The sequence below is a fragment of the Pogonomyrmex barbatus genome, unplaced genomic scaffold (genome assembly GCF_055798465.1).
Source record: "Pogonomyrmex barbatus isolate J1 unplaced genomic scaffold, ASM5579846v1 scaffold7, whole genome shotgun sequence".
In the NCBI taxonomy this organism is placed as follows: Eukaryota; Metazoa; Arthropoda; class Insecta; order Hymenoptera; family Formicidae; genus Pogonomyrmex; species Pogonomyrmex barbatus.
Genome location: NW_028297171.1, coordinates 5202455 through 5228934, shown reverse-complemented (window position 1 = coordinate 5228934; position 26480 = coordinate 5202455). Strand labels below are relative to the sequence as shown.

Sequence of the window (26480 nt, the reverse complement as noted above, 5' to 3'; positions counted from 1 at the left end):
AATTATGGATGAAGAAATAAAGTAATAAACAAAAAAAAAAATTTAAACGAGCTTAAGACAAATATCGCGATAAGACAAAAGATTAAGATGAAAAATCGTGATTTTTTTTTCTCTTTAAAAATGTTACTTGTATTACTAACTTTTTCAAAATCTGTGCTGTTAAAATTCACAATCTTCGTAATGACAGTTCCTCACGATATGAAATAATCATAGTGTGAATCGAAAGCATGAATGAGCATCGCGAAAAAAAGGGAGCAGTTTTAAAATTCAGACTTTACATGTCTTTTTTAAAAATAGATACAACAAAATATTATTGCCGTTATTATACAGATACGAGCAGTAACGAACGATAGTGCACAAAACGTGCGTAAACAGGACAACAGGCGAACTTGATGTATTATTCAACATTTCGACAAATGCGACACTCGTAATATACTCCAACTTTTATTTGTCTTTTAAACTCATCGAAGCACGATAGAGAGATTTTTTTGTAAATCAGTATTTTCTTATCATGTCAGTCGATCTTTTCTTTTTATTTACTTGTTATTTTCTGCTTGTTATTTAGCTATCTCGATGTCACGTCCTATTTAATTTGGCATTTGATCGGACGTCCGACGCTTGTACAATACATCGAGCGAGGGAGATTAATTAGGGACGAACGTCTCTCAAGACACCTTCGCGACTTCGAGAGCCTAATCGCGTGCCATCGATACGTCCCTTGACCCTCGATGTCGAGATGTCGGTGTCGCGTCGGCCTAAATGCTCGATCCCCATTGATGTGCATTAAGTGCATGGATCGTGCATCGCTTAATGCACGTCCTATCCGCGTCAAATTAAGCGTTATTGCCACCTGAAATTAATCATACGCCGTACGGAGTATCATCATTATAAAATAATCAGAGACTTGTGGCTGATTATAATCACGGCTTTTATTCACGGGTGATTTTGCAATAAGCACCAAAATTTAGTGAAGGATTGAAATTAAATTTCACAACTCTTTTTATAAACAAATTATTTTAGCTAATGAAAAATAAAAATTAACATTTAGTGTCGCACCCTTTTGCAAATTGTTTACTTCCTTCGAACCCACTTGTTTAATATTGTTATTCGATTTATTTGCTAGTATCGAAAACATTTAAAAACGTTGAATTCGAATAAATACCAGGTTGGTCAGCCGAGCTTTTTCGCGAGCGAGTCAATTATCAACTTTGAAATCGACGCTGCGACCAATCAAGTTACAGCGGTGATGTTACACGGCATCATCCCTTTGAAAAATGTAAAATGCATTCGACATTCGACTCTGCAAAAGTTAAAAACTAGCGATACGCTTCTATATTTAACTTGTTTTCGCAAGCCGTGCCGATTTATGCAAATCTGTATCTGCAGCTATAGAACGCAATGAATTTCATATGTGGAATGCGCTTTGATCTTCATTCGCATCGTATTCATCGTGTAACCTGCAATATATTATTAAGTAGCAATAGAGGCAAATTTTTGCAATTAGTACATTGCAAAATAGCCCCAATATTTTTAAATATTTTTAATTACGTATATTCATACGGATATTTTTCACACCATACATTACACTTCGGGAAGAGACGTGTCAAAATTAGGAGAAAAACAATTATGAATTTTTTGCGCGTGTATATAAATGCGTGTTTTCTTCTTGACAACTTGTGTCCTAATTTAAATAATTCCTCTTTAAAACTTTATTTGTTTTTTTTTTTTTTTAATAATAAGATATTTTACATATTATTGCGAAGATTTCATCATTACCATTTCATCATTAGAATTCTTAATTATTCTAAATTTAACGTTTTATCACCTGCGAAATGGCACTTCGAATATTAATGGCTACCAAGATAATTTACGATCGATGTCTTTAATCGTTTCTAGAAACCACAGCTGAATTTAAACGCTGAAAGTTTCTCTCGTGAAAGTAAACGGCCGCCTCACGCTTCCTAAACTTTTCCCTTTTGTCCGTGTTCATGCGATCAATCGCACAAACATAGCGTCCGTTATGTTTGGAAACATCCCATAACCAATCAAAAAGTTTAGAAAACTTTTTGGCGTTGCATAAAAATATTCAGTATTTTTATAATATTTATTTCGATCCGTTAATTGAAAAAGAGACCATTGAACGATTTATGTATAAATGCCGATACATGAATACAAATAATAACTGAATAAAATGCGTTTGAGAATAATTTCTTTATATTTATTTTATTAAGAGTAAAAATTTCCTCTTTTCGATTAAAACATTTTCCGTGTGTATTAAAGGATAATCACAATATATCTTTTTGTATCGAATATAAATTGGATTTGAACGAAGATTGCAGAACAAACAAATTTTTAAATATTTTCACATTAAGATTTTTAGAAAAGGTGTTAAAATCTATCTTATACATTTAATTAATTTAATTAATTTTCTTGCGGATTTGACATTTAATAATTTTACTATGTAATTGCATCCTACGCATCACGCGCACACAATCGGTAATTTAGTGAAAATTTCAACGTCAAAATCCGTACTCGCCTCGGTCATCGCGCGACAATGCAACAACAATTTCAATGATGATTTATTAATATCGGCGCGGAAAAGGGTGACAAACACGACCGCGAAAAGCTATAATTGGCAGCTGGCAATCGTGGAAAACGCGATCCACCTTCATTATTTTGACGTCTCGCGTAATTGGCGGCGCGTCAAACGCACAAAACGCTTTTCACTTCTTCGCGCTTAGACTGCAATTTAATCGAAACATCGTACCGAATTAATGGCACCCGAGCAAAAAGAGGGGAAAGAGAAAAGGGGGAAGAGGGGGGGTGCGCCATTGTTGGTCAGTGCGCATAATTTGGCTTTCATGAAAAATCCGAAATATTCCATCGCGATTTAAGCGAAATTAATTGCGGCATTAATATTCGCACGATGAAACGCGGTGGGAGGCGGAAGAAGAGGCTGTAATGCAAAATCGATCGTGATAACATCGCTTCTGTGCGTATAGAAACGTATCGGAATTACACGTATATGCGTTTCTCTTAAATCACCTCTGCCCACTAATTTATATTAATAATTATTGCTTTATTATTCCCACATATATTTTCTAGAGTTTACCCTCACAGAATGCTCAATTTATTTTCATTCATTTTAATTCTTTTAAGATCTAAATCTAAGTTACAAAAGTCGAAAACATTTAGATACGATATTCACATTTGTTTACATGTGACATGAGATAAAAATATTTAATTATACAAGATGTAAATTTCATCTCATTACTGTGAAAAACTAAGTGATAGTCACAAATGAGTTGAAAATGAGAAAAATGCAAGAGATGGATAAATAAAAAAAAAAAATCAAAGTTGAGAGAATATAATTTTACTTAAAAGTGATATTATTTTATAATATCGAGATAACTTTAATTCACAGTTTTGATTGTAAAATTTTCAGAAAGAAAATTTGATAGACGTTAATCAATTTATTCATTTACATTACATTCATTTTTAGAACATTTAGCACTTGGTTCTAATGTAATGAAACTTAAAATTCTCCATCTTCTCACATAAAGATATTTAAGGCTGTCGTAATATCACACGATTTAGAATGTATAAATCTAATTGACACAATTTGTAAGTACTCTAATTAATTATGTTTTCAGTGCAATCCAAACTTTGTTGGCTTTGTTTTTTTATTATTAGTAAAAGAGAAGTAGCTTGTAAAAAGAGACACATGAGATGTGATGGGGAATTCGTAAGATGAGAATCACGAGAAAATTTGAGGAAAAAAAACAACGGAGACGACGGCAAAGAAAGAAAGAAAGGTAGAAGAACGGCGTCACCGCGTGATTTGTGGAAAACAAATAATTGTCAGAGCTGCCAATCACCGCGCTCGTTGGCCGACGTCCGTCCGAGGGTTAGCCCTTGATGAAAATCCGTCGATTTATTGGCCAACCTTTTCTTTAGGCTCGTCTTCGAGCGTCGCCGAATGTTCTCCGTCCCTTCGGAATTTCTTCGTTTTGTGCATTTTCTCGGTTGAGTTTAAATTTAGAAGATTGGAGAACACTCACGTCCCTCTAAATGAAATTTCGCGGCGAACGCGAAAATTGAAATGGACTACCGTGAAAGACGCTATTTCTACTCTCTTCGTAAAATCATTAGTTATTTAAAACGCGGGTAAGCCGTCTTAAGGCCATCGAAATTTGGCCAGGATGTCCCGATTGTAATGCGATGAAATCCGAACGCGCTTACACAGGTAACAGAAATACGAACGAAGTAATTCTTGGCAGTTTCACAACGCGCTTTGTCGCTACTTTGTCATTATCATTCTGCCGTTATTACGTTTATTTACCGCTTCTTCACGCATTTGTTGCAACGCGCTGCCGCATTAGTTGCCGTCACTCGTAAGAGGTCGTAAAAAAATGTCAGAATGAAGTGGGAGAGTGGATAACGGGTGAGGGAGAGGGAGGAGTGAGAGGGGTGGAAGAGGGGGAGGGAAGGTTGGAGGGTTACGAATGGCCTCGTTATATGGTATAGAATTATGACGTCGGTTATGAGAGACGCAATAATTGCGGGAAAACGCCGACCTGGCCACCGACAGAAATATTATTTATGGGTTCGAGGGAATGAGCGGAAATCGTGATACTTGCGATAGTAAAATATGGCCGGTTGGTTTTTGCCCACCGGGCGTACATTGTGACACTGTCTTGACGCATTCTGATGAAAAATGAATGATTTATCGTCGTTAGAGCGAGTCCACAAAAATCGGGAATAAGAAACAGCTCGGTGGCGATGCCGCGCGATCGGATGATGTTACACGTTGAGAATTGTCGTATCAACGACAACTCTCGGACCCCTCGAATTATCATCACCAGCGTTCTGACGCCTTTTGTACCTTCAATTCGTAGAAAATTATTATGTTAATTCATCGCGCGGCGGCATCATACCCTCGCTTTAATATCGATCGCTTATCGTTTCCTAACGGACGTTTACGCGCGAGGTATTTGTGACAACGGGCGGACATGCGTCATCTAATTCAGTTTACATCGTACATTATTTATATTTAATTTATATGGTCGCGGCGCACACACAGTGTGTCCGCTCGAGTGGGAGAAGGGGCTCGGCGCCTTTTGTAATAACACGGTAAGCCTATTAGCTCGCTCGTCCGTCTGTACATCCGTGGCACGTTGTGACAGCTTGCCGCGCCGAATGAATTTTAATGAAATTCAGTGTGTTAGAGGGAGCGAGCGAGCCGGCGGCGGCCCCCGGCCAACTACCCCCGGCTGAATTTATCCGACAAATTCTCCCTCCGCGTTGTCTAATCTGAATACATGCATATCCGAGAGAACCGCGTATATAAAGTGGAGACGCGACGACGTGGACAACTGGCGTCGGCGTCGTTTTTCGGCGGCCACGTCCCGCCTGAGATTGAGCGCGCTCGATTAAACAGCACGGGGAATCTAAAATAACATGGAAAATATTATATGCGGGAGGATCCGGGACGTTTCCGTGTATCTCTTTCCGAAATTTTTGCGAGCTTTATCTTATGGGTAAGCGCGTTACGATTCGAGCGAGAGAGCCGAGATATAAATTAGATTAGATTAAATTACAATGTATTCTTCCGCCGTATCGAAAGATCCAAGACGATAGATATAAGTATATTATCGTGCATAAGAACAATTTAACTCATACTCGATATTAACCCACTTATGTCTATTGCGGCAATTAGAAGCCTTACTTGTTCAAAATGGATGGACGTCTGGCGTCGTAACGATGCAACTATACTTTTACATAAAAGTATAAGCCCGCGAACGACCCAGATTCATTTCCAATTATATCATCAACTCGACTTTTATCCAATTTGGAAGACCGCGAGAAAATTATTTAAGACTTCTAAAATTTTTCGCACGAATTAAAATTAAAAAAATCCAGCTTATTTTATTATTATGAAATATTAAATAATTCTGAAAACGTAGCGCAAAATTACTTTTTCTTTTATTTTTAATTCTTTAATTTACAACTTTGCGCAAATTTATCACGTTTTGCTCATCGAATATTCATTTGAATATTTCTTTAATATCTGAAATAATTTAGAGAAGTGAGAAGCTTATCTGTAAAAATTGTCGAGTGACCAGCGGGAAATCTAAAGCTGACTTGGCCGGTAATTGGATGGTACTTCGGAACGTGTTAAAACTATCGAAACACTGGCGAGGAACAACGTCGAAGATGATGCCCTGTAGATCTTGTTTTGTCTCTTTCTGCTCCTATTTCTTTTTTCGCTTGTCGCGCGACCTTCTGCTATTATTCGAAGAAGAGAAACTCGTCTTAAAAGAACTTTTAACAACGGCAAGAAAGCACGAATTCACGCGCAACTCTGCACATCTTACATCGGCTTAATCTTTAAATAACACCTTCGTTTTTCTTCATGAGAATATCAAAATGATTTGTTATATTCCTCGTAGCTCTGTCGTAATTTTCAAAAAAGTAAAGTTTAAAAAAAAAAAAAATACGAGAAAGAAGGTCCTATAAAACACATAATAGAGTTTAAATCGTTAAAATCTGTAGAATAAATACGAATCAGAGAATTATAAAAGCACTCTTAGAATTCAATGTATAAAACAACACGGCGAGTAAAGTCGAAATAATAAAATATTGCAACACGTCATAAAAGTACGCTGTCAGATTTCCGGTGATATTTTTTAATTTTTTAAGATTTTCATTCCATTTAATTTTCGCCGGAAAATTAAACGTTAAAATTTTCTAGTATATGGAAATCGGCAATGCCCGATAACAACGACATGAGCATTGGCACATGTCAGCGACATGATACTTTTATTGTCAGGATTCAGACTTTACCGTTGTTTGCATGGGAGGCGTTGAGATCGATTACGAAATTGATACAATGATAACAATAGAGAGAGAACTAGATATTGATTACTTTTCTGTGCATTGTTACGACATGAGTGTATTGCTTTACGTACATAGTAGTGTATATATTTGACTTCAGCGAATACACCGCGGAGAGATAATTTCCGATTCCTATTCATTATGCACTTAATATCGAGATGCTCACATCTCTTATTGCATTGTAAGCGGACGAAAAAAATCAACGACAAAAATCAAAAGCTTTTAAAGAAACGTGTAGCCTTTCCATTTATTTACTTACTTTATAATGCTTCCGCTTATATCGGTTTTGATATTTTTTTAACGCAAAACGACAGATACTTTATGAATTGTGTTTGAATACAAGTACTTAAAGGTCGAAGTATCTCGGCATTGTGTAATCATGTAACTTGCGCGCGCGAGATTGAGTGAGTGATGAGTCTCATATCGGCAATTTTATATTTAGCGGTTAAATATACCTACATCAAGGCGTGATTGATGGTGATTTAAAACGAGCAGAAAATAAAGTATAACACAAAGAAGATAAAAAAATATAATCTGAAGATAAACTGACGCGGTAGAGATTTTAATATCCGAATACTCCGTCGAGGAATAGGGAAATTAAATTGCTGCTTCACAAAAGTGCAATTTGTCTATTTCGAAAAGAGAAAAAGCGAAAACGAAGCGGGGCGTTTTCTCTTTTTGGAACTTTTCAAAACGATATATTTCGAGCGTCGTGAATCGCAATCAAAAGTGCACAGAAATGCATTCGCCTCGTAGTAAAAAGGAGCGCAAACGGAGGCAATTTGCAAGCTTGCATCTCCTGGTATTTATGGCAAGCGGCAGTTCTGACATCGTAAAATCGCACGCGTACATTCCGCATTGTGTTTTGCCGTAAAACGAAATCCGCTCGCCATGGTGTGGCCCTCGATATTCACATTTTGCGTGTTACAATAAGAATATAATACGTCCTCGTTACTGTTCGCCGATTCGGCGCTAATGGACTATGAGCGTACTCTATTATTATAATAGAATAATTGTCATGATGTCCGAAAGATGGTTCACGGGGATATACGCGAAATATACGTTTCCCAAAAACGGTTTCAATTACATGCGGTAATTTAACGTGACGCTTTTACATTTTTATGCGTGAGATATCGATTCTTCTCTCGTCATTATACTATATGTATTTTATATTGGCTTGCAAAGTGATACCATCGAAGGGAAAATCTCGAGGTAATTCGATCTTAATTTGCAGGAACCGTATTACCGGATACTTCCTGAATTATTCAAATCTAATTTATTTTACCGCGTACTCCCACCTTCGAAGTTTTAGAGCAACAATACTCACTTTAGCTTCTTAAAGCCGACGCTTTCAATTCCAGTAAAACTTCTGCTTGATAATGACAATCATAATTGAAACATTATGGAAAGATAATATACATGTATTAATGATACAATTATTTAGAGAAATAATAGTAAGAATTATGTTTTTATTTTATTATTTATAAAAAAACTGCAACTCATTCACCTCTTTTCTATTTGAATAAAATGTCAAAGGGATGAGGAGAAAACGCAAGGTATCACAAAAAAATTAGTTTTACAAAATAAAATAACATGCAATATTATTGTGGCGTTTTTCACAATGTAAAGAGAAGAGACAAAGAGAAACGGCTTATACGATTGTTCACTTACAAAATCGATAACGTATATAACGTATTATAGACTCTTATTTAATTAAAAAATATCAAAGAATAGATTAACAATAACTATAATGTGAAAGTTTCAAATGTAAAGAGTGTAGAATAACAATGGTTATTCAGGATAATATTTATCGTTACACAGAGAGAGAGAGAGAGAGAGAGAGAGAGAGAGAGAGAGAGAGAGAGAGAGAGAGAGAGAGAGAGAGAGAGAGAGAGAGAGAGAGAGAGAGAGGAAGGGAGGGAGGGTGGGAGAAAGAGAGTGCAGGCGCGCGTACAAATTTGACATAATGCATATACTAATGTATATTGCAAAACAAACCTTCTGTTTGCAGTTATTACGCGTCGACCGCGTTTCCTCCACGCTTAGCACCGCCGCTGAAGCGACCGCGTTTGATGCCACCGACACGAGCGCAGCATCCGAAGCTACAGAAACAACAATCGATGGCAAATACTGGGACGATACCCGACTTGAATCAACTTAAAGTGTACAGTAAGTACCGTGCGTTCGAACCAATGTAACATCTTCATTATTTGCGATATATATATATATATATATATAATTCGCTTTCTCTCCCTTTTCTTCACTTTGAGATTTATAATTTAGTTTAATTATAAATTGAAAGGCGAATTGGCCAATCAGCCTGACATAATTTTTCTATGAGAAAAAATCGTTATACTCTAATGATGGTTAGTTGTGGTGGCAATTAGTTATTATTATTATTATGATGTAATGATTATTTTCAAGTTTATAAGTTACCACCTCGTAACACGGAGTCCCAAAGCCTCGTCGTGCGATGAAGGCTAGGTTTAATTGAAGGTATGTCGTAGGCAATCCAGATATACTGATCTGCGGCAACTGCAGGGAGATGTTCACGGAACTCGGGGAGCTGTTGGAGCACAAGCGGAACTACTGCAAGCTGCGGTTCACATGTAAATGTCACACCTTCAACGGAGCCGCCCCAAGTATGTACTCGAAATAAACTTCGAGGCGCCTCCTTCCGGTACGTAAACGCGTTCCGAATCCCACCGGAAGATCCAGAATTAATATAATTATCCATCGTCATCATTTTAATCAGCGATTTACTCTCGTCGATCACAATTAACACAGTTCGACAACTTTTTACGATATCATCGGTGTTGTTCGATCCAAAACTCTTATATCCCATTTAAATTAAAAGATTATTTATATTCATTAAATTTAGTATTAATTAATTGACATAATTGATGACAAATCTCTGCCTTTTTACACGACAAATTAAATTGTACAAACAAGATAACCACCGTGTAAAATCGTTTCGCATCATATTCCGTTCATACGGACAAATTAAATGTCCATATTTCATGTTATTATCGTTGCATTATCGTTAATCAAACAATTTTAGATGTTCCATTTAAAAGAAGCGAATGTATTATATTAAAAGAAGCGAATGTATTATATTGTACAAATTCCATTTTCCTTATGGCGGCTCGAATTATGTTGCTAAATCCAAAAAGGATAAAATGAGACAAAACTAATAAAAAAATAATTGGCTCATATTTAATTTAGATAAAGAAAGTTTTTATTGCGCGTTCGAACGCGCGAGCAATTTATATTAATGACACTAACAGATTATATAATCTGTTTTTTTATAACTCGACTAAAAATCCATCGAGCAGTCTAATATTTATAAATTCCACATGACAAAAAATCTTTCAAAAAATCAATTTCTAAAGTTTGTCTTATTTTGCCCTCGCTGTGGCTCGCTGTGTGACATGACAACTATGGCTTTACCTTATTTATTGATGTTCCGCACTTGCACACGAACAGGAGACTCGACGACGGCGTTGCTCTGCGTCCTCTGCAAGTTATCCTTTCCAAGTGCTTGGGAATTGATGGTTCACGCCCAGGCAGCTCACATGATCAACATTTACGAGCTAGGCACAAGAGCGCCGAGTCCGTCGCGGAGTCCTAGCCTTGACCAGCCGAAGGAGTCATCGCCTTCCCCGCAGGATTTCCAGGTTAATTCTCATCCCCTCTTACGTTCTGCCTGAGATTTATTATTTACGCCGACGTCATGCAGCAATATTTTACAAAATCGCGCAACCTGAACTGAAGAATTAATAGTTTCCGCTTCGGCAACGGCGAAGGGTGGAACTAACTACTAGAAGGGGAACTTGGAATTCACCCTCGAAGCCAGGCAATCTAAAATGAAAGACTTTTTATACTTAAATCACCGAATGTTTACTATACATGTTTTTTTATGTTACTTATAATTGAATTATTCCGCGATAATTTTTTAACATTCATATTCATATATCATAATTAAAATACTGAAATATATATATATATATATATATATATATATATATATATATCAGTATCGACTAAAATATTTGTTTTTGTCAGTTCATATTTAATGTATTTGTCAGCAACTAACAAATTATTTTATTATAGTGCGTATTTTTTGAGTAATTAAAATATGAGATTAATAGAAATATTTGATTGTCCCGTAATGTATCAAATTATTCAGTCTGACGCCATGGCTGATTATTTAAATAAGTAATATCGTCTCACTTTCATTAATTAATTTGCGTTTCATTGCCAATCAGCGATTAATTTGCTTGCTTCGTAGTAGTATTGATATTATATTATCGATAATGTAATTTTCGTGTGTGAACTTTGCTCCGAGGTTTATTTTTTTTCATGTGGGACATTTTACATCTATATATTTTTAAACGTTTTTATCTCATGAACTATCACATACCAGGTAAACTTCAGAACTCACGAATTCTTTTTCCGTTAAAAATGTTGTGCTTTTAACCTATATTTCAGAATTATGTCCGCGTTATTTTTTTAATAACGATTTAATTTTTTCAAATAACATAGCTTTATACGCGATAAACTACCAAAATTCAATTGTTATGAAAAGATCAGTTTTGCTATTCAGCTCATCTTAGCGCACACTCTCTCTTTCTCCTTTTTTTCTTCTTTTTGCAAAACGACACGTAGTCTTCCGTCACATTTATCGAAGCGTCGTCGCTCGGAGATTCGGAGAAGGAGGCAACAAAGAGGCATCGCGACGATACGCGTCGTCTGAGACACGAGATATATCCGTGAACGATGACGCAGACAGCGTCTTCCCGACGACGCTTGACGTGCACGATTTTCACGAACTTATATAGAAGCGGAGTAAGGGGGCTATACGCTTGCACTCGGCAAAAGCAACCCCAGTGACCGACGCGAAACACGTCGATTCCATCGAAGCTAACTCTGGGGTTGACGTATCGACAGAGAAACATATGACGAAGTAATATTTTTCCGCGCCCCCTCGGGTGATGGCATTTTCCCGCCACTCGCTCACCATCTCTCCCCTTAACAGTTTTCCCGTCGACAGATAGCAACACCGAAAATTGTACTTTTGATGTTAAATATCGCAGAAACTGGTCGTCCCTAGGATTCACTGTAATACATTTTCACGTACAGAATAACGAGACAAATTGATTTTTCATTTAACAATATTTTTTCTTCTCCATATATTAATGGTAGCATTATGTTATTGAAACGTATATTTTATCGGAGTAAAAAGTTCGCTCGACTAAAAAAAAATATAGAGGGAGTCTGAAATTGTAACAGGATCCGACGATTAATCGACAACTAAATATATTTCAGCCAGTTTGCATATTAATTATAAGGAAATTTCATTTAAAATATATATGCAATCCTAAATTTGAGGAAAAAATAAAATTGGAATAAAGCTCATTGGAATAAAAAAATAAGATCAGAATAAGATAAGAAAGGAAATCTTTTTCAGAAGATAAAGATTAATCGTAGCGTGTTGCTCATTAACAACATGAGCACCCGCAGCAACACACTTAACGTTGCTGCAATTTCCTGTCATGGCTATGCGCTGGTCTCTTGTAAGGATAGATGACTCCAATGTAGATACGTTCGTTAATCAGTTTCCCGTCTGCGATAACCTCGCGTAACAGTATTGATCTATGGAATCTATGACAGGAAATCAAGGCTACGGATTGCGAAGAGCGCGCGGAGGAGGAGGAACTTGATGGACATGAGTTAATACCGTCCCCCGACAGTGGCAAGTCAACGGACAACGAAGCGGCTCTGTCGCCGATCAAGATTCGATCTGACGTTAACGGGTTGGATCACGAGGACTGCGACGAATTGATCCACGTCGAGAACACCGCGCAAGCATGCATCATGCATACTCTCAGCATTGTAAGTCTTCGGCTCTCCTTCACTTTGCATGTGAAGAAACAGTAGGCATTAACAGTAGCGTACGAAGAAATTCGATAATGATAGAAGTGATGGAAAAAAAAAAGTTTTTTTTACCAAAAGTTCCAATCATTGAAAAGGTTTTATATTAGATATTAACATATATAAACATAGCATGTCTTAAAAAAAAAAAAAACATGTCGATTAGAAAAAAATAATTAAAATAATTAAAATTAATAAAGTCTTCAAAGTCGTATTTTTAGCTTTTCCTTTGTTTTCGCGTCTTTTGATTTATTCTGTTGCGATATGAATATAAATAAGAAATAAGAACCTTATGGCTTGAGCGACAAGAGATAAGGCATATGATTTTCCATTACGATGCACATTCGGAAGTGACACGATGACAGAAACACCGACTTAGATCACGTGTTGTAAGGATCATAAAGAGCATAAAGATCGTAATGGATCCAGCATGGCGACACTAATGACTGGCGTCGCTCTCTCCACACAGCAGTTAAAAGCAGTCATCCACGATCGTTCTTCTTGGATGCATATTAACAGGAGCGTCGTAAATCGGCGTTGTCGGCGCCAACGACGACCACAATGCCGGCGACAGTGATGTCGCGATATTTTTTTTTCCTATGCGATAAATCGTATCGTTCTGATTCCCGTTAACGACCACAGATAAATTACAGTTCTTAAATTCTTGAATTTTTTAATTCGTACCTTTGACATCTTCAAAATTTCATCGATATGACCTAAAAAGATATATTCTCATAATTTTATTAAATTATAATATTTTAGCGTTATCAATATATTAAAATTTTCAAAGTGAAAATTTTTTAAGTCACTCTTAAATTATTTCCGTTTATTTTTTTTTATTACGTTACAGGACTCGTCCTTGGAGCTAAATTCTGACACAAATACGAGGGCAACTTCTGGAACGGTGATGGCCTTGACCAATGGTTCATTATCGGCGAAGGAGTAAATGAGGAAAAAGAAAAACAAATGTTAAAAGAGAAGATAAAAAAAAAGAATATTCATCGGAACGGTCTTCCCCGGCCAACCAACGAGACATATCGATCTCCTTTAAGGATAACGCACCCGTTTGTATATAGCTTAATTGCCTAACAAATTATATCCAGGATCGTTAGATCCCGTGGTCTATGCCGGCTGATCGAATATTGATCATCTTCCAAAAAAAAAATCGGTTCCGTTCTGAACTTTTTACGCACTTGTAATTTGCAATTCCATGTCAAATTTTAATTAAAAGCTGATCTTAGCTTAAATGGAAATAGAAAATTACAAAAAGTCAGATTGACTTTACATTATTTTGGAAAATATTAATTAATAAATATAATTTAAGCAGTGTGCGGATTTTTAAATCTGTATGTATTTATTTCATTCATTAAAATGTAAATTTTTAAATTGTCAAATTTGTTACAATTGTGTTGAATTTCTTTTAATAATCAGATTTGATTTTCACAATATTTGACATTTAGAATTTTTCGGACACACATTTCAAATTTTTTTTCTTTTTATACAAAAAAATAGCTTTCTTTAAAAAAAAAAATGATTTAAAATAATCTATAAAAGATTCTTAGCTTTTTACATGAAAATTTTAAAAACTTTATTCGTTCAGTCTGAAAACGTTGAATTATTAAAGATCTAAATTTTTAAATTTATAAATTTTTTTATTTTTGAATATACACTTTTCTTTAGCTTTTAAAATGTCTAAAATTTATCAAGCGTGAGATTTCAAATCCACATAATGCAGTTGTAAATCACAGAAAATTTTATATTTAAAAGATTGTATACAGTATAAGTTTATTATTATTCAACTATATAAAAACAAGTGCTTTTGTCATATCAGTGACAAAATATTAAAGATATTTGTGGATAACATATTAGCTAATGAATTATCAATTTAATATCTCTAGGAATCTTAAAAATTATTTATTTATTATTTTTAATTCAGAGAAAAAAATTTAATTTTTTTGAGAATCATTATGACGTTAATACCGGATATAAATAGTTCTCGAAATTGACAGTTGTTGATTAAAAAAACAAAGAAATATCTTATGACTTTCTTTCATCGCACATGCGTGTGTGTAGATTAAAAATATAGATTGCCACTTAAATTATTTATGAAAGAACATATCTCCCGATAAACAATGATGTTGATGGCGAATTAATAATTAAATTACGAATTTAAACTTCGATCATCGTTAACGGCAAGTCCATTTTTTATCTGCTTCGTTCTAATTCACTTTTATTTTGGAATTTTTAATGAATCATACTACACACGATTTAAATAATTGTTATATATTTTAAGAAGGAAACGTAGCATAGAGAAAGCGAGAAGGGAGGAGACTCTGTTGGTGGCTGTTAAATTGTAATAATATAAATTATAGTAATTATAGTAATTCTAGATTACTATAATTTTTATTATATGTTTATTAACTTATAAATTCATGCATAGATCTAGTATACAGATGTGATAATTTCAAATAATCATTTTAATGTAATTTATGTGCTTATGAATTTAAAAATATATACTTCACAAATATATATTTATAAACTTTTTAGCATTTTATTATATATTATTTTTTATTTCAAAAATTATTTTATTAATTATTGATTTAAACATAAGTATGAGAATCAAAACAATCATATACGCATTACGAACGTGGATTTATTTTTTTTTGTTAGGAAAGTATAACATATTCTATTTTTAATGAATCTATTATCTTCATTGTTTTATTTCATGATTTCCCATCGACAGCTCCTGTAATTCATGCATATCAAAAATCTTATAATCTAAGTATATCATTTTTTGATATAGCCTGAACAATTCGTGATGCATCGCAATTATGAAAAAGTAAAAACGTCATCGACAGTCGGAAAAAATTGGTCGAGCTTTTACGAGGCCTGACGCGCTTCTCTTCCTGCGTTTTTTTCTCTGTAAAACAAAATATTTATTACGTCACGACTAGATGGTAGCGACGAGAGTTATTTGTTTATAGCCCCATATATAAACAATGTTTTATGGATCATTAATGTCTAAATAAAATATATTACGTCTTTTAAACTGTATTTAAATTTTTTCCCTCTTCCACTCCTTTTACATAATAAATATAAAAATAAAATATTGCCATTTTGTTCATGACAATTTTTTTTTCATTTAATACATAAACATTCCTTTTTTTTTTAATTTAGCATTGTAATTTTCATTCAGCATCGTGGCAGTTTAGTAATTATTAAAAATGCATAGTTATAGTAAGTAATTAGCAAACCGTCTCTAATTAGAACTAGTTTTTAATAACATGCCAAAGGGAAAAGGAATCTTGCAGTTCTTGGCACGTTCACTTCTTCGAGCATGTTCATCCTTTCAAGCGGCACCTAATTACTGCGAGGCATCGCAACATCGCGAGATATTACGACGCTTTCCGCGGTTACTCGCGTGCACTAAGAGGCTCGTTACAAACATTTCACCATTCGGTTGACCGCTTGATGTTATGTGTAATAAGTTTGCTATTTCTTCAATTAATAAAGTAATCTTTAATTTTACAGCAATTAAAGTTTCTCCAACATTTTTAACACTTAACAGTTTCGTAGTAGTCGGCTTTCAAGAACATTAAAATTTTTTTCAAATATTTTTAATAAAAGGGGAAAAAAATTTCATCAACAACAAATAAATCATACAGATTATTTTATTTTGGAGTTTATGCCGCTTTAACGTATAATTTTCCTTTCGTGAAGTATTTCAGTAAGTATTTTTGCAATCATCAATGTGATGGAGTTGAGTCCTTTATGTGGATATCGATAATGGAGGATTCACAAAACATTCAACGTATCTTCCTAGTGGATATCGGACCCGATATCAGATGTCGTATACATCGGTTGTTACACACTGCGAAATCTCGTAAACTATTAAAAGCGAAAACCGTGAGAAATAGAGAAACATTTATGTTCCGCAAGAAACGCAATCCAAAACCAATGATCGATTTATTTGTGTCCTTTAGAAACGCGGTTCGTTCATATTGCAGCATCTGTAACTTGTATCATTAATGAAAGTTTGAGATTGAGAATTGTCAGGTAAGTCATCTTGCCTCTTTTCAGAGAACGTAGTCTTCACACTATAGACAATATAAGAGAAAATTTGTAAATAAATAAAAACTTTTGATATAGCAATGTTGACACTTTTGAAACTAACTTAGAAATTTGCTCGTCTTCTTTCGTCTAATTATACTCTTTTGCTATTCCACTCACTTCAAAAAGAATTTAGAATTTTGCACTCTTTGATTAAATTTCAAGAAGCTTTGGCAGTTTTTGAAATTAGTACTAACTTTTTGTTGATTACATTCTGCTGATACTTTGCCGACTTGTTCATCGATCCTTTCCTCTCTTTTCTGCTCTCCGCCAGATGACAACACTTTGTAGAGAGGAAGATATAACGAAAGATAACAATAAGAGAAGATTGTATTATTAAATATAAATGTTTTTTTTTTTATAGAAATTATTCATAATTTTATATGTTATATAAAAAGGACTATTTCATTGTCTGTAAAATTTATGCTTTATCGATTCTTTTCTCTCTTTTCTGCTCTAATGTTCGCTAGATGACAGCACTTTATAGAGAAAGGCATAAAGATATGTAGTAATAAAGAATATCAATACTACTTATAAAGCGCCATAAAACACTCGTAGAATGTTTGTTACAATTTTATATGATTTGCCTGTATCAATAAAGAAATATTCATTACCTTATAATCCATTGTAAATGTACATTGAGATGATATTTTAATTTTGAGCTACAGCTATGTTATTATGAATTAAAATTTTATTAAGATCAAATAAACAAAAATAAAGAATTTTTATACTCACTTAACCCTAAAGCTTAATTTATATAAATTACTTGACATAGATAACTAAAGATTAGTGACTTAGAAATTAATTAGCTTAAAAATTAATTTACAAGCATTTTTCTCAGAAAAAATGTCCAAAGTAAATTTTGGAGTGTTTGCCAGTTTAATTTAGCATGTATCTACCATATGCATATGCATGTCTATAAGTTTTGACGATAAATTCGAAATTCAGGTATTTTGGCAATAACGTTTGCGTCTATTTCATTTTCGGTTATTGCACTGCTTCGTTGGCTGACGCGACTGTTTATCATTCGGTGCAAGCCTTACGGTTAAAAACGACGAGCAATTGTGAACGGTAGTTGACTCCGTGGTAGAGGGGTGGGCATGTTTCACCTGCGACAAACTGAACGGTATGCAGATATGGAGCCCGGGTAAACCGACCGCCTGTGGACTACTGTGCGGTAGTAATCATAGTCACTCCGAACAGTCAACGACACTCGCAAGATCCGCAAGTGGATAACAGGTACATCGTCACTTAAATCAAAATTTACATCAACATTTGCCTCATTTGCCTAAGCGTAGATAACTTTTAAATTGATTCACTCTCTTTTCGCGCTCTTTAAACAACACAAACAAACGTAACATTAACGACACTTTATTTACTACTCTTCAATCTTTACGGTTTCATTATATTTTATGACGTATAATTTTTTTCTTACGTAAATTTAAAAAATTACATGACAATCTTTGTGAAATATGAGATTCTGTTGATATGAACAATTTTGAAAATTACACACTGTGCTGCACGCGCATAATGCACCGAATATAGAGTTTAAACTTTTTAAACACTGTTAATGTCAATAACATGTAATGTGACTTTAATATCAATATAATGTCAATTAATATCATTATAATAAACTTCTATAAACATGTAAACTCCAAACTGTTATCGAACAAAAAGGGAGAAAATACATAATACAATTATATCTAAAATATGACGTATTTAATTATATTATAATATTGATAAAATAATTATGGCATATTCATGTTGATAAAATAATTACAAAAAATAATATATGACATATATATGACATAAAAGTTTTGAATTTTAGCAGAAATTTTATATCAAAAACGTTGTACTATATGCATATAATTAATTTAAAGAGATTCATAACTACGTATTGTTTGTCTCAATTTAATTCTGAAATCTGTTACAATGTATTAACTAAAATTATCATATTATATTATATCATATTATATTATATATACATAAGATACATAACATAATCATTTTTAAATAATCGTTTTAAAGTATCTAAAAATTTAAATCTAAGAATAATACATTTTCTAAAACATTTTTATAATTTAATAAATAATAACTGATATTTGCATTAAAAATAAAAATACACACACACACACACACACACACACACACACACACACACAAAATTTACTTAATAGATGCTTACTAATATTATAATAATAAATATCAAATATTATCTATTCAGGTTCTCTAAATTTAAATTTATTTTTAATAAATGTACATCTTTTATCGTATTGACATTAATTTATAAATAAATAATATATTTTAATATTATTTTTCGTTTTTCCACAGACTTTACGTTGTAAAATCCTTTAGAATTGTATCGAATTTTTAAAAAGAATATATACGGCAATATTAAAATATTAAACTTTTTGGAATTAAAATATATATGTGTATGTACATGCATTAGCGTGTACGTTATTATTTATTGGATATAAAACTATAAAATTTCCTCCTAAATTTCAAAAAAAATCTATTTCTTGAGTGTTTGAAATCTAATTTTTTTTCCGTCTTGAATGTATCGATCCGTCAAAAAACAATGATTCTTCCGCTGTACGTTTCGCGTTTGTCGCGTTCCAATTTTCGACGAGGTAAACGTAAAAGTCCAATTTCGTCGCGATTCGATGTCCTGCCTCGTCGCGTGACCAATTAAAAGAAGATCCTTAATTGCGAGGTAATCTTGTCGGCGTCTAACTGTAAACCGCGGGCATGACTGTGGGACGCCGCACGATGGTAACGGCGCTAGATCGTCGTCCTATGCTGAAGATTTGTTCCGCTATATCGCCGGAGATACCGACCTCCTGCTCGAGTCGACGGTCGCTCGTTACCGACGTTCGCAACGTAACGAGCGTGTCTATAACTGTGGAAGAATGACTCAACGTGTAACCGGAAACTGTCAATGTTCCCTAAGCGAGACTCTCTGGTTCCGCTCTTTATTCGCGATCACGAAATCACGTTACTTCATCTTTTTTAAACACCTTGCGTTAATATCTTTGAGATCAATCGCGTGGGTCAGATTTGAATTACTTGCCGCACGAACATGAAGAGATAAAAGATAAAACTCCAAGAGAGGGGGAGAAAAAATAAATAATTCCTTTTAAGAAATAAGAAATAAGATAAAATCACAAAATGAGGCGCAATAAAAGTAAAAGATTGAAAGGATAATTTTATCTGGAACGCGGCGCATACAGTTTCCTTTTTATTGTCGCAATTTTGAACGCAATCCCGTAAAGCATTGAACTTTCGTCGACGGAAATCTGGCGCGATTTCGAGCCGTGGTAAATATGCTCGGGCGAACAATCGTCCGGACGGATCTATGCGAACCGGCCGGAACTCGGCATAATGCCGCGGAAACGGCCTGGGAAATTATATTTGTCATGGAGAATCGGCCGTGTCTACATTGGAGGACGATTCGATGCGATCTTTGACCGCACAGCAACCGGACGGAACGGTCATTGAATGTATATCGCCGGCCTTTTTTCGCGTTAAATCCAAAGCATTTTGATCTCGAAAGTCGTGGTGACATTTCACGGTTACGTTCGAAATGAACACAAATAATCAGACCGATACGCTAATGCCGACTTCACATGTAGGAGAGGAACGCGTGAAAGTTCAATTTGGTCCAATTAATTTGATCGAGTTTCTTTCTAATTACCTCACATTAATCTTTCATTTTATTTTCCGTAATTTATTTTATTTCAGTAATTTATTTTCAATAAATTTTGTAATTTAATTTCTAGAAACAGTACTTTGATATTTTAAATAAGTAAATACATACGTAAAATAAATTAAAAACAGTACAATATATTTACGAAAAAATAATGAATATTTACAATGTTTACTCATCATATGTTATAGTAAAACTTGTAAGATTATTAAGGAATATATATAATATGTAATACTGAATATGTAATACTGAACAATATTATTACATGCCAGCTTCACAATAAAATGTTAAAAGAAAAAGGAATATATTTTTCATTTTAATTTATACCATAATATTTTCATCGCGCACGCATTAAATACACGTACTGATGGTCTTTGAATTTTTAGACTAACGATGCCGTATCTATCGGCCTTGTTTCCGTTGATCTTCCTGCTGGCTGGAGTCAACGCGGCTGGCATCGGCGAAGCTTGGCAAGTTATGCCGCATGTAAAATCGGTCTACACGGATCATCCGTTTCGACCACGATTGGACTCCTCGGCATTTGAAGTTCGTACTGTAAGCGGAGTGGGTCGTCTTGCACCGTTCGACGAATCGCGAGACGCTCAGAAACACCCGGAACACACCACGCCGAGTTTCGTGGAGCCAAACACCGTGCCGGAGGGGCCCAAAGAAGTCTTTCATGAGAATAAAAGTCTCGAGCGTTTTCGGAAACTCTTGGAGGATTCGTCGTACAGCAATGGCGAGATTGAAGACGATGTTAAAAGTGACGGTATACCTATTCAAAAGATATTCCAGAAGACGCTTATGATGAGAATTTTGCATGCGGACAAGGAGAACGACGACGACGACAACGAGCAAACTACGCGAGGGACTGTACAGCGTATTCGTAGGCAAGCGGAGAACGAGACGAGTATGGAAAAGATCTCGACGATGAAGAGCGTGCGCGAGGCTCGTCTAAGCTCCCCCGAAACGTGGTCGACCGCGGCGCAGCCGATCTCGGTGGAGTTTCGCCATCGCATCCCGTTGGATCAGGTGATCCAGCAGCAACAGGAGGAGGAGGCCGCCGCTCTGTCCAGCATCTATCGTAGACATCAAGCACCCCGGGTGGACTTTGTAACCGGCCAGAATCGACGCTATCCGGATTACCGCGAGTCGCGGGATATACCGCTCGCGAAGAACTACGACGACTACGAGCAGACGTCCTGGTATAGAAACGCGATTCGCGAGAGGGATTACGAGTACCCGTCGTATCGTCGTGGATACAGTTACCAGTATCCCGATCGTTACAGGATGGAGAGGGATTATTACATGCGCTCGCCGAGCGATCAGTACTACTACGATCGTTACAGAGACGACGACCTCGATCTCTATGGGAGAAATCGGCCATCCGCGCCGAAGCCCAGACGGATCATCTATTACGCCACCCTGCCCGAGATCGTGAGGAAACCGGTGGACCTGAGGAACTACCCGCGATACGACGCGAATGCGATCAGGACGCCGGTCACGCGGGACGACGCTTATAAACGCATACCCGGCAACGTTGATCCTGGCAAATATCGATACAGACAGTCGTACGGCGGTTACGATCCCTACACGAAGAGATCGAGCTATTACGATCGTCCGTACGGATATCCCGAGGGCGATTCACGGCGAATCAGGGTGTCGACCAAGGAGGACTTGAGAAACGACGGATTCGGAGGAGTGAGCAACGAGAGGAAAGTGAGCAATCTCATAGCGATCAGGGACGACGAGTCCGGCAAGTTGCCCTGGCCCGTGCAAATCGGTGCGGAAGTTAGCATTAAGGATGATGAGAGAATCCCCGGCCGGAAGATCTTTGGCGAGTCGAGCGTCGGCTATGAGAGATTCCAGAGTGCGCAGTTGCAGAAAGCGCCGGATGCCACAGGATCCAGCGAGTTCCAAAGCGACAATTAACACGTTGAGAATTGCGCGCGTTTCACTACATAAAGAAAGGCTATAATTCTAGACTTATCTCACGTGGGATTACATGTATAGTCACGATATTATCGAAATCACAATTTGGAAAGGATAATTTTGGGCTATATATGATATTGAAATGATATTGAATACGCGATGATAAAATATACAATTTCAAATATAAGTATTCAAATATATGATAATTCAAGAAATATATGTTAATTACGTTTAAAAGGTTTAAACAAATTCAACAAAATTTAACTCAACTGCTGCATCAAATATATATATATATATATATATATATATATATATATATTACATTTAAAAGGAAACTTTTTGAAGAGAGGAATTATCTTTTGGTAATGCTTGAAATATTGCAGAGTTTATTTTTACAGATAGATATTTTATTTTGATAAATACTTGACATCGATTGTCAAGCGTTTTATCGTGGGATGTCGTAGGATTGATTATTATCGATTATTATCGATTATTATTGTTAAGTGTCGTATATACAAATACAGCAATATACAAAAAAATCATTAAATCTCTATAGTTTTATCAATTTCATCGTTATTAATTTTATCATGAAAATAATACAATATTATATATATAATTTATTGATTTTATTATTGCATTGAGTATCTGCGACAATTAACGTTATCGAACATGTTTTAAATTTTTATTTAGAGTTATGTAATTGCAGCACAATGCAAAGGAAAATAATAATTAAATAGATGCGTTGAATGGACTGATTTAATACTTGGGCATTTCTAGTATATAGATATTTCAATAGCTGATATATTACTTGTATTTTTGTAAAAACTGGAATTTGAATATTTTCAATCAAAGTTCTTTTTAAATACAAGTTTAAACAAAGCAAATAGTCAAACAATGAATAGAACCTCTTAAGATTAAAGTAATATTGTTTTTTTTTCTGTATCCCGATTAATAGATAAGTTTAATAGCGAGAGTTATGATTATAATATATCTGCGATAAATAAATCTGGGAATTATTTAATATACAGGTAGGATTAAAGAACACTTATTTTATATTTGCAAGAATAAAGTTCCAATACATTCAATTTTGGTTGTATTAATTCCTTTAGAATAAGGTTTCTCACTTCTTTTGAAAATATCCCATTTAATTCTTTAAATTAAAAATCAACTTGAAGAAAGAAACTAATATATGTATAAAGTAAATATAAAGTAATACATAAGAAAATGATACTTTATCATAACATTTTGATTACAATTTAAATTACATTGTAGTAACAACATTGCAAAAATTCATTCACTTTCTAAACAATAATTCTTGATATTTTTGATATTCTTGATGATTGATTCTTGATATTAAGTATAAGTAGCTTTATTTTTTAAATTTCAAATATAATAATATACACTTTTATAAATTTGCTTATTAAAAATTTTTTTAATTTATGTATTTAAAAAATTTTAATTTGTGTATTTAACAAAAATTTCAAGAAAAAGATTTAATCAATTGTTGGTATTTCATTAGTCATCTATAATCGGTCATGTGCCTTTCTTTCTTACTGAAACTTACCTGCTGAACATAAAGGCTTACCCACAGCTGCATGTTTTTAACATGGATTTGATATTAAGTTACCATACGAGTTAAATGGTTGAAACATGGTCCGTATGCTATTGCCATCTTATGTAAGTACACGAACAACAAAATATTACAAGTTGATAAAATTGAAAGACTGCATTTTTATATTCAATAAATTTATAAAACATTTTTTTAAGAGAATTTTAAAATTAACCCAGATGTTTTAGATATTTTATTCATTCAATGTAAAATATACGAAGAGTTTTCGATTTATTTAATTTTTTCGATTACAATTAAATGTATATTAATTACACATTAAAATTACATTAAAGAGAAATAATATTTTCAGAAAAGTTTTTTCTTAGCATTACTAACTTTTATAACGTTAGTAACGATTACGAAAGAGAGAGAAGAAATCGAGTATATGAATTAGTCCGACGTCATCTTCGAGCCATCGAAATTTCTTCGTCGTCATATCGTTGAAGAAAGTTAGAGATCGTCGCGTCGGCCTTCTGATCGGCGGTATTATCGGGCATTATCGGGCCATATGGAATTTGGGCTTGGAAACAGTCCCGTGCAGGAAATTGCTAACGACCTAAATGTTGGGGCGGCGCACTGGGACCGTAAGTCCTATGGCCCCAGTTGTGATGGATGGACCTTGGCCTACTCTATAATTTAAAGGCGTTTTATGTGTGCCCTAACACGTACTCCCTCAATGATCCTCCATATGTCCCAATTGTCGTCCGACATAACCACGTAAATGGACGTGACGGCCTCTTATCGCGATTTCGAAGCTCAGGAATTATCGGCAAAAAATAAGCTTTAATAATATTAAATTATTACGTTCACAATTATGATTTGCGATAATTCTCTTATATCTCATTTGCTCTTGTCATGAGTCGCGTTTCAAAGAATAAAACGAATCCTCATTCAAAAAGGATTATCCATCAAAAAAATAGTGTCATATTTTTAATTCTTTCATTAACAAATTATTCTCTTTATTCGGAAAATTCGTAAAACAGAAATGCCCGTATTGTTTACTTCCTCGTTACAGTTTCGCTAATCTCAAATTCATAGGCGAAAATTCGGGATAATTGTTAAATGTTCGTATTTGCGTGAATAAATTACGCGATGCGAAAATCACATGGGAAGGGAAAGGGAAGAGAAAACAAAAACTTATAATTCCGCAATTCGTGCCGCGAATTACATAGTTATTTAATAAATTGCTTTACATCTGATCGCCGACGTGCTAATTAGTGCCGACCGCTATTATGCAAATCTTATACGCGGCATAGGCATGGTTAAATGAATACCCAATTAAATTGCAAAGTGAGCGTTCCCAATTTTCCCTATATTTTGCCCTTTGGTACACTAATTAATTTCCACGGTCGAGCTCACTTTATTTACGCGCGACAAACCTCAAAATTGTAGCCGACCGTTCAGTATATTTACGCGCATGGCCCCCCCCCCTCCCCGCGCGCGCGCGCCCCGCGAGTGCAAAAATACTCTTCGCGCGAATTACGGCGCACGTCAATGTGCGCTTCTCGAGCTGATTTTCGAGCAACAAGCAACAAGCAAAATCGATCGCAAAGTAAAAAAAAAGCTCGATTCTTAATACAACAAAAATCGGCCGCTACGATCGATGAAAAATATGTCATTAATCTTCACATTGATCCCTCTCTTCTCTCTTTATTTTGTAAATAAAGATATATTTCAGATATATTATTTCTGACGAGCAAGTCATTTATTTGTATTTATTTCCGTAAATTTTAAGCTTAAAGATGATCTTTCAAGATATAACGCGAGAATAATTACGCACGCATGTTGCTTATCTGATAGTAAGCAATCTTCTCCATTTTATTATCATTTTATTACCATCTTTTATACGGTAAGGTCAAGACACGTCTCCGGGCGTGACAAAAATTGCTCGAGTCAAAGAGCGAAACGTGACGAAGCGTTCCATCGTCGGTCAGCCCCGGTACGCAAGAACGAGCGGGGGTTGCTGAGCCACCCTTCCTCCCAGTAACGTGAAATTATTGTGGATAATATGCGGATAGTTAGTCCGCGATTAGTCTGTCCGGCGGATTGTATCCCTTTCCCCTTTCCATTCCCGCGGGCAGCGCCTGCCATGATAAATGATCGAATCCTTTGGAGTTTTTAGCCGCGAATCGTTCTCGCTTAAAGGTTCTCTGCTTCATTTCTCTCTTCGCGAGCCCTCCCCGTCCACCTTTGCATCGAAGATCGTCGCTACAATTTTGTTGTAAATCATGGCAAATGTTGACGTAAACGCCATGGGTAATTAGATATACCTACTTGCCCGCGATAACCCGC

At 35.1% G+C, this 26480-nt stretch overlaps 3 protein-coding genes across 5 annotated transcripts in view; 2 read left to right on the top strand and 1 right to left on the bottom strand.

Annotated features, from left to right (window-relative positions):
• LOC105432174 (uncharacterized) overlaps positions 1-15880 on the top strand; it is a 158300-nt gene extending 142420 nt beyond the window's left edge. For all 3 annotated transcript variants that reach the window (XM_011646849.3, XM_011646846.3, XM_089083230.1), the window contains 5 exons: positions 8909-9066; positions 9405-9539; positions 10384-10574; positions 12571-12792; positions 13682-15880. In XM_011646849.3, the coding sequence (XP_011645151.1) occupies positions 8909-9066; positions 9405-9539; positions 10384-10574; positions 12571-12792; positions 13682-13777 (802 nt within the window). In that variant the 3' untranslated portion in view covers positions 13778-15880. The remainder of the gene's footprint in view (positions 1-8908; positions 9067-9404; positions 9540-10383; positions 10575-12570; positions 12793-13681) is intronic.
• Positions 1-26480, bottom strand: part of LOC105432177 (uncharacterized) — a 337430-nt gene that overhangs the window by 168800 nt on the left and 142150 nt on the right. The window lies entirely within an intron of this gene.
• Positions 18113-23228, top strand: LOC105432173 (uncharacterized). The gene is made up of 2 exons (XM_011646844.3): positions 18113-18180; positions 21034-23228. Exon 2 carries the CDS (start codon positions 21041-21043, stop codon positions 22577-22579), a length of 1539 nt encoding a protein of 512 aa, XP_011645146.3. The 5' UTR covers positions 18113-18180; positions 21034-21040; the 3' UTR covers positions 22580-23228.